General features: G+C 39.6%; 1 protein-coding gene across 3 annotated transcripts in view; it reads right to left on the bottom strand.

The window, feature by feature from the left end:
- Window positions 1-14,987, bottom strand: part of POLA1 (DNA polymerase alpha 1, catalytic subunit) — a 179,655-nt gene that overhangs the window by 120,247 nt on the left and 44,421 nt on the right. For all 3 annotated transcript variants that reach the window (XM_053387009.1, XM_053387007.1, XM_053387010.1), the window contains one exon: window positions 136-168. In XM_053387009.1, coding sequence (XP_053242984.1) covers window positions 136-168 — 33 coding nt within the window. The remainder of the gene's footprint in view (window positions 1-135; window positions 169-14,987) is intronic.

Genomic DNA, 14,987 nt, shown 5'->3' on the forward strand with positions numbered 1-14,987 from the left:
ATTGCATTTGTAAACTAGACATCCTGAGAAGTGACTTCCATTATTTGGGCTACCATTTTCATATTTTTTTTTTTTAAAAAGTCACTAGATATTCTATTTAAGGGTTGCTATATAATAAAAAAAATCCGTTACTACCTTCTGTACCAGCTCCTTAGTATGCATCAAAATCTGGAAGAAGGAGAAGAAAAGATTGTTTCTGATGAGATCACATTACAAAATAGTATATTACCATATACCAGTCAGGGAGTAAGCTTTAGATCTCGAGTTACAAAATAAGGCGATACAGCTACCAAATCAATGTTTGACCATGGTAATGCAACACTGTTCCTGCTCACAACATTACAAAAAGCAAAACATGAAAACAGAACTCACTTAAAACAATGTAGCACAGATATATTTACTTTCTTCTTTCCTAGAGACGAACAGAGTACAATACTACCCAACCTTGTCACCTAGAAGTCAGAATGTTTGGGTTGTGTGAAGCTTAGGCTAAAATTTATACTTCTAAAAAACAGCAAGATACCAACCAGTTTGTTATATGTACTATGCACACACATGCACACACACACACAAACATGTGTGTACATGGAGAAAAGCTTATATTTTTAAGAAAAATATCAATTATTAACTGACTATAATGAAATTATAACTTTTTTATCCCAAAAGCTGGCCAGGCAATTTGATATATTATTTTTTTGGTTTTTTAATATTATTATTTCTAGTCCCCTGAATGTCATAGATTGGTAAATGGGAAGACATTTCTGACAGAGTTAGTCCTGTTAGCGAAACTAATGATTCATTATGGGGAATATTTTCAATTGTTCACAAGGGCAGCAGCAAATATAGGCAATTACAAGAGGGTCACAAGACAAGTAAAAGTTCATCTAGTGACAGGCGTAATATTAATATTACCTATTCCAATAGAAAATCACTTTTAAGTGCCAACAGTTAGGGAATAGGTTATGAAGGCTTGCTAAATTCATTAATAAATCAGTTGGCAGTTATCATATTTCACAGAAACACCTGCATATTTATCTTCTCATTACCAATTGGATGATGGAATTTTTTTCAAGCACATTTCAAAAATCTGCCAACTTCAAGTGTAAAAAAAATAAACTTTGTGGTTAATTTTTCCCTTAACAAAGTACAGCTGTTGAGAATAATTGTTCAAGATCTTACCCCGTAATGTCAACTGCAGCAGAACAAAGAGTATTTAATTAGCAAATCTATCCAGTAATTCAACACCTATTATATAAAATGCCTTTGTGATTTTATTCAGGATAATTTGCTAAGAGGGTTATTACTGACATTCAGATGAAATTCAAAAGTCCTACGCAAGTAGAGTCATAATAGCAGTAATGATCCCCCCAATCAGGAGATCCTGTGTCACACAAGGCTCTTTTGCAAGGCAGCAGCTGATTTCCTGACTTCTTAATTCCCGGGCTCAGCCCAGTGAGAGCCCTTCATGCCAATATTTCAGTCAGCAATACATGTTTAATGGGAATCTATTAAAATACCTAGAACAAAAGTGACTTTTTGTTAAGAATGACAGCACTACGATCATATCAATCATTAGCAGTTTTTAGAACTGTGGAATGAAATGGGAGTTTTATGATGAGATTGGGCAAAAGAAAGCGAGAGAATCAAAAAATTGTTCCTTATTGTTTTCTATGATGAACTATTTTGTATTTCACTTGAATTCACCTGTTCCTCGCTGCAACATAATTTACAGAACAAGCTGCTTTTTGCTCCATCGTGGCTCATTCTTCTGTAATCCATGCAGTTTAAAAGATACATTGTAGCCGCTACATCATAAATTGTAGTTATTAGATTTTACCATGGCCCTTCATCTAAAAATGGCAACACATCCCTGAATGTGCCTGAATTCTGGACTCAAGTTTCATTGTAAGTTTTTAGTTCCTAATTCTTTCTCCTGTTCCTGATGCAGCATGGGTAATAATCTATACTAAATAAAATCAACAAAATCAACTTTTGAAAATTTGTTTTTGAGATGTAATAAATACTAGGTTTCTTTTAAAAGTACTAGGTTAATATTAAATCATGTGGATAAAAGCACGTTAGCTCATTCTTGTATTTAAGCACTAGTCTGGAAGCCATAAGTGATCAAGAATTCTATACAGGTGAGTGTGCAGGCTGATGGAGAATGGATGAAGTGCTCTACCCTTCCTCTGGTACTCTAGGTATGATGTTATTACAGTCAATTGGTATTAACATCCAGCAAAGGCCTGAGAGGATAAGTAAGTTTTAGCAGATACCAAATTGTCATCAATGATGTGTCTGCCTTAATTCAGAGGGAAGGCCATTCCAAACAGTAGGTGTCATGACCAAGAATGTTCTCCCTCTTGTTGCCACCAAATAGTTTTCTACAGGTTGCAGCACAAGCTCATCAGCTGGTAGGTAGAAGGTGCTCCCCCGTGTAGCAAAAACCAACTTGTTTTAGAGCTTTACAAGTCAAACCTAAAACTTCAAACCAATTCATCCTGCCCCTTTCTGTCACTATTTGCAATTAAGCAAAAAGGTAGGACCCCAGTGTCAATCCCCATGCATAAAGTATAGGTACTGTCATGAATCATTCACAGCTAACCAGCAACAACAATGCTACTTAGAACTTAAATTATTTAACTTGGTGGTGGCATTGTTAGGTACCTATTTAAGTCTCCCAAAGCCAAGTCAAAATACTCAATGTGTGTGGATTCAGAAGAAGCAAACATTCTAAACCAAGATTGGCCTGGAGGTCTACTCTATGCCATTCCTCCCTTTTATCTGGTGACAAAGATCCTCAAGAAGGGAAGAGAATGGTATTGGTTCCTAGAGCAGAGCTAGTCGCAACATCCATGGAAAAATATTGCTCACCATCAAATCAAGTACCAGGGACCAATTTTTAACCAGCAGCTGCACATCTTCTGGCCAAAAAGCTGGTTTTGGTCTTGACTAACACTGTCACTCTCACCTCTCACTTCTCACAGTGAGACCTGGAACATAAAGAAGGCTGATCGCCAAAGAATTGATGCTTTTGAATTATGGTGCTGGAGGAGACTCTTGAGAGTCCCATGGACTGCAAGAAGATCAAACCTATCCATTCTTAAGGAAATCAGCCCTGAGAGCTTACTGGAAGGACAGATCATGAAGCTGAGACTCCAATACTTTGGCCACCTCATGAGAAGAGAAGACTCCCTGGATGTTGGGAAAGATGGAGGGCACAAGGAGAAGGGGACGACAGAGGACGAGATGGTTGGATAGTGTTCTCGAAGCTACCAGCATGAGTTTGACCAAACTGCGGGAGGCAGTGGAAGACAGGAGTGCCTGGCGTGCTCTGGTCCATGGGGTCACGAAGAGTCGGACACAACTAAACGACTAAACAACAACAAACAACAACGACAACACTGTCACTAGGCAGGGACGGCTAATCTGTAGCTCTCCTGATGTTACTGGATTACAGCTGCCACCATCTGACTATTGGCAATGCTGGCTGGGGCTGATGACAGTTGTATCATCATCATCATCACGACCACCACCACCACCACTATTCACAGGATAAAATCAGAATATAAAACCACCAAATACATAAGTTGTAGGGCCACACTTCCTCTAAGGCTTTGCCAAATATCTTAACCCAGGAAAAGACATGCCCAGAAACCAATACTGAATCTTGGGTCAGCCTCCCAGTGTCAGAGCAAGATATTCTAGAGTTTTGTACAATATCCAGCAACAATGTTGTTGAGAGTATTTAGCCCATCTTTCGCTGGCCCAGAGATAGGTAGCCCTAGCAAATAAACACATTTATATGACAGAAAACCTTAGTGTAGGTAAAGAGGCCCTGAAGCCTTTGGGGGGGGCTGCTTCCACATGCTTATCACAAGCACCCTTAAGCCTTCACCTCCAGCAGGTATTATTGTCATGAAAAAAAGATTCCCACAGGTATGTGCACCAGAAATGTATTGAATTCGTGGTGGTCTTTTGTAGGGAAGAGAACTTGATTGTACAATCAATTGACACTGGCATGGGCAGACTGGTCCGTTCTGACCCCTTTGGCAGAGAAGATGCGGTCATTGCTCCTTTCTGAGAACGGGGGGGAAACTGCGAGGTGGACACAACTTTAGCCAAGGGCTGTGAGGAAAAGCTCTATAGGGAAGAGCTTGTTCAGTGAAGTCTCTGGTTGTTCTGCCTCTTCCCCTGGAGACGCCCCCTTTCTCCCTTAAGGGTACCAAGTGAAACCAGCAATTTACCAGAAAAAGTTTCTGTAACTGGGCTAGCCCATGCAGGTATGGAAGGGAAAGTAGAGGAGAGAGACAGAGTGAGAGAAAGAGCACAAAATAGCACAAGCAAAACCTGCTTCCCTGTTAGTGGCAGGAAGGTAAGGAGCCTCTCAGCAAGCTGTCTCTGTCTCCCTAATGCATGGAAGAGGGAAGCCCAAAGGATGGAGAATGTCCCACAGTCTCTAACAGATAACGGTCATCCCAGTACCTTGTGACTAACAGGCAAAGCCAGGCTTTACCCAAAATATATAAAGCTGTAAGAAAATGTTCTAGCTGTTGGAGAAGGTTCATAGTATTTTAAAATGAAATACATGTGGGGTGGAATCCAATTGTTGCTTTGAAAATCTGAGTCCCTGAATTAAATTAGAAAACGCACTGCTGTAACCAAAATTAATTTTGATAGCATTTATCAACTTACTCCAGGAGTTATGGCTAAGGATGAACTCTTTAGAAGCTATTGAAAAAGTAACTATAGTAGGAAGCTATTAGTCTCTGATCTTGCTTAGGTCACCACTAATAACCAGTAATTTAGGACTCCATGTGAAATATACATACATTTCAATATTTATCTTGCACCAGATTCATTTATTCAGGTAAAAAACCCTCACTCACTTGGTTCCTTTATATGTATTGTACATTACCCTGAGAAGTGGAATAATTTATTCACTTCTTAATTGCTAAAAGTCAGAATATACTGAAGATTAGCAAAACAAACAATGTTTAATCTTTGAACTTTACACTACAGGAAGCCATTCTGAATACTGGCTTGTCATAGGGAAATCGGATTAAAATTCTTCAGTTTTCCTATTCTTTCAATCCACCTACTCTGAACAGAAAGATACTGCTCTACAGGAATAGATTTTATTTCCTTTAATGGAAAAACCTTAATTACAAATCCAACTAAAACATACTTCCTCCATAAATCCATTACTGCAAGAGACACGCTGGGGATTTTTAAAAAAATCCTTAATTTGTCATTTAGACCTACTGTTATCTCATTTGTACAGAATTCCAAATACTTTAGCATAAAAGCGGCTTTCCAAAACATTAATAATGTTTATGAATCCCTCAGTTCTTATCTACAATTTGGCAGGACGGTTATACTTCTTGTATTCAAAACAGATTTCTTTCTTTTTTTTAATTCGGAGGTCTAATAAACAGATTTCAAAACAAGTATTACAAGTTTTTCATTTCAGAACATTGTTCAACCACTTCCTAACTCTTTTATGGATTTTACATTACTAAAAGGTAAGATCATGGAAAGGTATGTGTCACAGAAAACTCTTTGAAACTTTCTACTGAAATTAACTATTTCATTTAAACAGAACAATGTAAATAAGGATGTTGTGGTGTGATGATGTGATAAAGGATGTGGTGCTATTCATTTACTGTCCAAGTTAGTCTATATGGAATGAAATCTTAAAGTGAAAAACCAGTCAAAAGAGCCCACATCTAACTTCAGATATTCCTATCTTAAAGGCAGCAAGTTATACAGCTGAAGACTAGGACAGAAGCATTTTCCTGTGAAATATTGACCATGTAACTTCTAATAGTACATTTAAAAAAGTTATAATCCATGCTACACAGGTTAGAAAAACAGCTGCAGTCAAGTTAATAGGTCTTGAATAATTTCTATGTACAGGCAATTGGTAGTATTTTATCCCATTATTATCAGAAAAGAGTGGATAAAATTATTATTTATTGCCTATATAACACATTGAAGGTTCCCAGGCAGTACACAAACAATTCATTAAAATATAACACAGCAGTGCCATATAAAAACCATGAAAGCATAATAAAACAGCAATTCAGCAGCAGAAGACGCCAACTCTCAAAAGTCAGCCATGTCCACAGTCCTGAAGGAAGAAATACATCCCTACTTGAAGTCTAAAAGCAGGTCATATGGGGGAGATGCCTCACACGTGCCAACACATAAATATAAAAAGTAGCAGTGTGAAGCATTTGTCTCTGATCCCAAGATGATAGTCTGTCCCCAATTAAGGCTGTAGAAATGATGATGATGATGCAATGGAAAACTGGCCCCATCTAGTGAAGCCTTCACCAGATGAGGTGGAAAGAGACACTCACTTGAAGTAGCATCATAAAAGGCCATTTAGGACTTCAAAAAGGTTAAGAACCAGCATTTAAAACTGAGCTTGGAAAGTAATTAGCAACCTTTAAAACTGGTGGTGCATTCTTGGCGGCTGATACCAACAACAACAAAAATCCATACTTAGCTCAAATAACGTTCCCCCTCCCTCACTAGAGCAGATATAGCATGTACAAAATTGAAACTCAACTCATCACCTGACTGATTTGCACAGCTAATTAAGATGTGGTCAAACTCTGCATCAACCGATTAAGTATCTTTTCAGTAACAATTAAGAAAGAATGATTTTTTTCATTAACAAGAACAAGCACATAGCAGGCTTCAATGGAATCTTATAGCAACAGGGTTTATAAATCCAAACCATTAGGTTAATGGCTAAATGGTTTTCCTCTCTGTCCCCAGCCTTTAATTCACTGTTAATGAAACTTGGTACTTCTGACTATGGGTTCAATAGGGGCTTCCCCCCTCAGTTTTGACCACGAGTTTAGTATAAAATGAGCTCTGCTTCTGATTATGTCTCTCTTAGTGGATTAGTGAACTAGACTTTTGAGACCCTTTTAAAGTGCTACAATTACTTTATTTTTAAAAAAACACGCATGGGTGATTACACACAAATTGCAAAATGAGTATTTGAACTTGAAACACAACAGAAAGCAACAATGTAGATTGCAAGGTGGTAGTATTGCAGTTTACTGTTAGAACTTTACTAAACATCTTTGCCAAGTCTGAGCTACTTAATAAATTCAACACAGCAGAAATCATAAAGCGATAAATTAGTGAGTTTCTCCTCCTCCCAACTTCTTTTGGCTATTGGTGTCACATTCTTTTCTCAAACATTTGTCCACACAATACAGTAGCCAACAAACCTGATATAGGGCTGTTAAAGTCAGACAGCAAGGCACCACACAATGACCTTTCGAAAGAATGATACTAACAGGTGGCGGGTGCTTAGTAATTGTATTATGCTTTAACAATGAGGGCAGCGCACTATCTTCTTATCTGCACCAGGTACCTTAATACACATCACCCCAAAAGGAAGAAAGCAAAGCTACGAATAGCCTGATTGCCACACCCATCAAATTTATACTTCATGCATTCCTCCACTTCAAAAACTCATAGCTTTAAGTGCTGTCAGTTAATCTGAAACAGGGAAGTTATTTAACGCAAGAAAAGGACTAAATGTATATCCGAAACATATTATTAAAATCCTGAATGGAGGGAGGGAATCCCAAAAATCCCAAGTGATTGAATTAATTGCCCTTACTAATTAGATTTCCTACCTCAGGCAGCTCAAGTTACAGTTTTCATTAACCTTTAACCCTGAAGCAAGTCAGTGTTTTGACAGCTGAAGAGCAGTGCAATCTTTTCCTCTCAAGCAGGCTTTGACCGTGACAGAGGAATTTTTTTTTGGCGGGGGGGAGGTGTCACACCCAGACAAAAGTAGCCACTCAAGCAGCACATGATTGCTTTTTCCACAGACAATCCTGACTGGTTGCAAAATGGCAGACACCACCACTGTCCCTGGTCACCACCATTTCAGCTGTAGAGAGACCTATGCAACAGGGAATTTCTGGTCTGAGTGACATGCCATTAGTATATAAGCACCCACTGCAAAGGGCCAAGCAGCAGATCAGTTTCCTGTCAGCTGCAGAAAGTGCTGACACTTAAGCTGTTTAAAGGCTTCTCATTCTTGATTTGACAAACAAAAAGGCAGGTTCAAGGACACATTGGCTTGTGAACTAGGCTACCATGTATGGTGTGTGTGTGTGGCCATACAGTCACCTCAGTTCAAGGCACCAATAAATGAAATTATCCAGAGAAGATATGCTCACATCAAAGTCCAATTTCAGCCTTGTAGCAAACAAAGAACAAGCACAAGAAAATCCTCAAAATGTTCATAACTTCTGTTCTTTGTTTTGTTTACACAGCCAGGTACCTGATCAAAGGCATTACACCATTAAACAGTACCAATAGAACCCATATGAGAGTAAGATTCCTCTTGAATAGCTGGTAGGCTGTTTGACAGATAAGTGTTAAGTGCAGAAGGAAGTGTACTGTCCATGACACCAGCATCAGTTTAACGCCAATCACTTGAACTCAAGCGATAGAAGCTACATAACAGGGGAGGGAATGAGAATGCAACTGCCTCAGGGTTCAGGGGAGCAAAAAACTGTCACCCCCCTCCCACTCCCCAATTGCTTGCTTGCCTGCTTCATTGTCCATCTGGCCTTGCCACTGCCACCACACCACTTCTTACACACCCACCTCACAAGGCTCTCCACCAGCCACTGCATGGCCTCCTGCCTCACTCTAGGAAAGGCCAAGGGGTTCCTGTCTCAAAGTGAGGCATTCTGGGTAATGTAGTCAGGGAAGTGCTGTACCCCACGAATGATCAGAGTTCTAGCTCATGAGGACAGCTTGGGCAAGTTGACAGGCTCTCCCACACCAGACATGCCCTCAGTGTAAAAACAGCATTGAAAGGGGCCAGCGTAAGGTTAACTTATGTGGTCCGGCTCTCCTCCGCCATACAATCCTGTGCATGCTTATTAATCTGTGTCATTTGACACACTATATCTATGAAGAAGAAGATGATGATTTATATCCCACCCTTCCTTCCAAAGAAGCCAAGGGTGACAAACACACAGACAAATGATGAAACAATTAAAGCATCAAAAAACAAAACATATTTTAGGACGACACCAGCTTCACATGAGATTATGCCACTGGAGAAGAGTCGTCCATTGGAAAAGATGAATGAATAATTTAAGTGGAAAACTTCAGCATCCACATTTGATCCTTGTTTCAGGAGAGAGAGAAAATTAGTGAAGGGGTGAACCTAAAGGGGGAAAAAGTTTTCAGCACACAATGTAAATTAGCACAACCCAGAAGCCACATATTCTGCATATTCAAGTGTACAATTTACAGTTCTACAATGGTCTGCCTGTTGTTCAAGCATCTTACTTTGAATTCTTAAGACGGGGAAACGACTGTGGGAACAATTTCTGCAACTGAATCCAGTCAATGTGTGTTCACGCTGAGAACTCTTCTTTTTACTCGGATCCAACACAAGTGAATTTTCTTTTTCTGCAATCCATGGATCATATGCAGGTGTGAAGGGCACTCCCCAGCCAAATGCACACGGCACAGAGTTAATTCTTCATTGTCAAGCTGACACAACTATTTCTATATTTCCGAGTGCCCATCTAGCATCTAGGCAGCTACACCCAGTTCTGAGCTTTATGGAGCAGTTGAAGCAACAAGAGGCCACTCACTCTCCACCAGGTATGTACCTCCCCCTGATGGGATGCATGCAGAAACTACGCTTGCATGGAAGCAATAGGTGAAGCAGGTGAAGACTCAAATCATGCTGCCTCTTTGGTCCATCACTCTAACCTGAAGACCCTCTGCTCTCATATCTCTAAACACACAGAGATAAATGAAAGTTTGCTTCGTTTCATACAAACTGTAGTTAAAACTAGCATGATGTGTCGTTTTTACACCATTATTTAAACTCACTCAAGGAACAAGTTGTTAGAATTTCAGCTTGTTCACACTGCTTCTTGCTACATGCAACTATTACCAACTCTGAAACACTCGTCACAACAAAGCAACTAATGATAAAAAATGAAAAGGGAAAATAACCAGAGAAGGATTAACACCCTAGCTCAAAATTCAAATAAAGAAAACTTCTGCTTTTTATCACTCAAAAGTTCTGTATAAAATTCACTTAGTACTTGCAGATCATTTTAAAAGGAGTTTTGAAGATGCTTTCACATGCTCTAAAGACCGACATGAAAAGTGATACTATTCAACAGGGGACGCTTATTGTGGCTACAAAGAAATACAATACTCATAGCAGAATTCCTCAGATGCCTCCTACAAAAACACATTAACAAGACTAATGGGTCACATCCCTCTTTGTCAAGCTATACATGAAACTGCAACAATATCAATAAGCCTCAAATAAAATATATAAATGCATATAATGCTTGCGTACATTTTCTTTGCAATACATGAAATGAGGGACCACTACCTAGAACTTTATAATGATAGTATTCATTTCATTTTAATGGTAACTTTATTAGGCAGGCTCGCTTCTCATCCTAAGTCATGGCTGACAGCTTCTGTGAATGACTAGATTGCTCCCTCTTCACTTCTCCACTAGTATGAACAATAAACCCCAGTCCTTGGCTTAAGATCATGGTTTGTTTGGAGTAAAATAAACCACGCTCTCTGGTTAAGAATGAATGCTCAGGGAAGGATTGTGTATCATTTCCTTCTAGGAGAGCAGTGAAAGAGCCATTAACCATAACTTATGACGTGTGAACAAGTAGAATGAGCATTTGCAGAGTTCTGCTGTTCATGAATTCCACCATGCTCCCTTATTTTTCCATTTTCATGTCCGTCATTTCGATTCATTCTTTTATTTATATTTTATACATTTAGTTGCATTTTATGCATTCTTTGTTCACACTTAAATAATAATAATAATAATAATAATAATAATAATAATAATAATAATAATAATAATAATTTATTTATATCCTGCCCATCTGGCTGTGTCCCCCCAGCCACTCTGGGCGGCTTCCAACAAAACACTAAAATACAATAACCTATTAAACATTAAAAGCTTCCCTAAACAGGGCTGCCTTTAGATGTCTTCTAAAAGTTTGGTAGTTATTTTTCTCTTTGACAGCTGGTGGGAGGGCGTTCCACAGGGCGCGCGCCACTACCAAGAAGGCCCTCTGCCTGCTTCCCTGTAACTTGGCTTCTCGCAGCGAGGGAACTGCCAGAAGGCCCTCGGTGCTGGACTTCAGTGTCCAGGCAGAACGATTGGCCAAACATCATATCTATTGTGTGAACATCATAGCCAAGTGGTGATCTGGGCTTTTCACGTCCTGTCCCAACATTCTAGCCATTCTATCACAACCAATCTTAAAGTAACTGGAAATGAGAGAGCACCGTGGTAAACTTTGATCTAGGCCATTTATTCAATAGCATGGAAGAAATGACTTTCATGCCAACAACTGGTGTATAACATAGAGGTATGTGCACAAAGACATGCTAAGGTTACTTTGATCATTTCAACATTCCAGGACCAGTATGTCATTGTTACACTGCAGCCATCAACATTGCTGTCATTCCCGAGCAAAGCATTTATTAGCATACTAAACCTCTGTTCCCCATGTGCAGATTTTCCTCTTGAACTGTGGTGACAGGCAAAATGCTTGAAATAAACACAAAGACTGCAATGTTGCATTCATTTAGGCTGCACAGGTGTGCAGTCATAGGAGGTATGTGCAAAATATGAACAACCATCAAAAGGCCCATGGCTTTCTGCAGAACTGAAAAACTGTTAACCTAGGAGCAACAGAAACTACCACACTGGCCATAAGCACATAATAGGCCACATAAAGCCTCAGGGGACTGAATGAATATTGGGATGCAATAGCTAAAACTTGTTGTAGCTTGTTCATAAAAATCAGTTTTTATGAGAGCCAGTGTCGTGTAGTGGTTAAGAGTGATAGATTTGTAATCTGGTGAACCAGATTTGCGTCTCCGCTCCTCCACATACAGCTGCTGAGTGACCTTGGGCCAGTCACACTTCTCTGAAGTCTCTCAGCCCCACTCACCTCACAGAGTGTTTGTTGTGGGGGAGGAAGGGAAAGGAGATTGTTAGCCGCTTTGAGACTCCTTCAGGTAGTGATAAAGCAGGATATCAAATCCAAACTCTTCTTATTCTTCTTCATTTTGGTTTTAGCCAATATACTTTTCTTAAAAATCACTGACTCATCCTCATGTTGTAAGTGCACTACATTCCCCCCTGAAGGGTTTAGAAATTAGTGCTGCAGTTAACACTGGAGTAGCTAGTCACAATAAAAATTCAGCGACCAGACACAGCTCTGTGCTACAGGAAGAGACTTGGAATTCAAGTGGAATTTCTCTGATCCATCACAAACATGAAATTGTATACCACAAGACATAATTTAGTGCTGCAAGTTCATGAAACTTGTAACCTTTAAGTACTCATAAAACCAGTACAGATAAGATGCCATTCCAACAGCATTATACCATTTGTTTTACACGTTTCATCCACGGCTCAACTCCATCACCACAACTCTTGTTAAAAATAATAATTGTAATTAATTGTGTTGTGTAGTGCTGGGCATTTGAGTCCCATTGGGACTAGGAACTTGTTCAACAATTATTGCCCACTGCGAACAGAACCAGGAGCTGGCAGAATTCCCAGCCTCAGGCTCTTAGCAGCTGCTGCTTCTACTCTTGGTTGTTTCCCTTTATTCTGCCTGTGCCCTCTTCACCCCATAAAATTCCCACAGCCAGAATGAATTGCTTTAAGAAGCCAAGAGGTACTGTATCATCTACTGCTCTCCGTGGTCTCCTTACTACATATGCTACCGAACAGGTAGCAGCAAACATACCTCTAAGGTAGTGTACAAGCCGACTGTTACCACAATAGTGGGAAACCAACAGTAACCGTTGCATGAGAGAAAGAGCCAAGGTTTGCCAGCAGCTGGCAAAGACCATTTTCCCAGTAAGACAACAAACTGAAGTGAAAATCTGCAGTCCCTTCAACCATCATAAAACATGGACATGGACGTTGTGATTTGTCCTTTTACAAAATCTGTACAAGCTCTTATATGAATCTGTTGAACATAATACTGGATCCCAGAAAATCTTAGAAGTAGATTCCAGGAATTTGAAAATTTTTCTAGTCCTTCCTTACATAAACATTTTTTTAAAGAAATTGAACTAGAAAAAGGGAGGTGTGAGGAGGTCAAGGAAATAAGTAAATGAAAGACAAGTTATGGAAAGATGGATTTCTTTTTAACTGTTTTTACTTTTTCTGTATTTTGTATTTTCTGTTTTTTCTTTTTCCTTATTTTTGTATTTTTTGAAACTTTAATAAATATTATTTAAAAACAAAAACAAAAAAACATTTTTTTAAAGAGATGGTACCGAAAATGTAACTCTGTTCCTCTCACCCATCCATTCCAAACAAAAGAAGATGCATGTGTGTGTGTGTGTGCACTGTTGTTTGCTACTAGCTGAAATGCTTTATCAAAAACATTAGCTCTGAAGAAATAACAAGTAATTGAAGAATTCACACATTAAAAGCCTAATCTCCAAACAAGAACCCCTGCAGCCAAATGGCAGGCCTCCCTAGAAGCGAAATATTCCCAAACTGTATGCCATTGGGTCAGAAGCATCACATCATATGACATAAATAAATGAAATACAAAGCACAGAGCCATTACATCAAGTTCTATGAACTACAGACTATTAATAAACTATTAGTACCAACTGTTCTCAATATATGTGTGTGTGAGAGAGAGAGAGAGAGAGAAACGACAGAACAGATGGACACAAAATATAGGACTTCACTTAGCAGAGAAAAGGCCAGGGACAAATACCAAGTTAGTACTGATACTTGATAAATGTGATAATCTACTATCATGCATACCTTACATGCTCCCCCAGTAAATGAAGTTGCCTGTCTTGGCAGAGAGTCATTTCCTCATTATGAAGATGGGACAATGCAGCACTGCAAGTTCATTTCACAAACAATAATGCCAGCTATGTTCTTACAGGACCTAGGAAAACACTCTGGGCTTGGACAACAAATGCTTAAAAAAAAGACGACGACGACACTGGCAGCCATGACAAAATGACTGTTGTGCTTTAATTTAAAGCTTAGGTCAATTAAAAAAAAAACCTATATTGTGGACACTGGTTTAAAGAAAAAGAGCTGAACAGTGAAAAAATGGAAATAAGTGTTAAGAGGTGTAAGATTAGAACATATTACCAGAGCAAATAAATTTCTAGAACAATAAAAAGACAATGCTCACAGCTAGGGAAAAAATGTCACTAAAGTTACTCTGATGCTTTTAGAGGGACATTATTTTTAGCCCAGTCCTGTTGCATCATATAAAGCGGAAATAGAGAAACATTGTTTTTCTATGAAGGATCATTGACCCTGAGCCACAGGCCTTCTTGTCCTTCTATCCGGGTTATAACCACCCCTCCCCTCCATGTAAGAATGAGGTTCCATGGTCATTTTGGTCCTCTACCCATCCGCTGCTCCTGCCCACATGATTCTGAGCAGCCTGCCTGCCTGCTTTACTTCTTCTGGGCCCATGAACCTCTCTGTGGGACCTACAGAGTCAGGTACAGCAGGAGGGCAAAGCAGAAAAGTGCTGGCTGGGGGAAACAGACCCCATCCACCATTTTGGTTTACCCACCTTCTTGCCTGCCTGGTTAACCTGGTAGCCGGTATTGTGGGAGGGGGGAAGCAGCCTGGAGGGGGAAAGGGCTCCCCCACCCAATAGCAAAGCATTTTTGTTGCAATCTCATAATTACTTACAATTACATAATTAGAATTACTTGCTTCCAGGTAATACAGTAAAGAGTAAAAAGGTAAAGGTAAAGGGACCCCTGACCATTAGGTCCAGTCGTGACCGACTCTGGGGTTGCGGCACTCATCTCGCTTTATTGGCCGAGGGAGCCGGCGTTTGTCCGCAGACAGTTTCCGGGTCATGTGGCCAGCATGACTAAGCCACTTCTGGCGAGCAAGAGCAGCG

Source organism: Podarcis raffonei, chromosome 4 (assembly GCF_027172205.1).
Source record: "Podarcis raffonei isolate rPodRaf1 chromosome 4, rPodRaf1.pri, whole genome shotgun sequence".
Classification (NCBI taxonomy): Eukaryota; Metazoa; Chordata; class Lepidosauria; order Squamata; family Lacertidae; genus Podarcis; species Podarcis raffonei.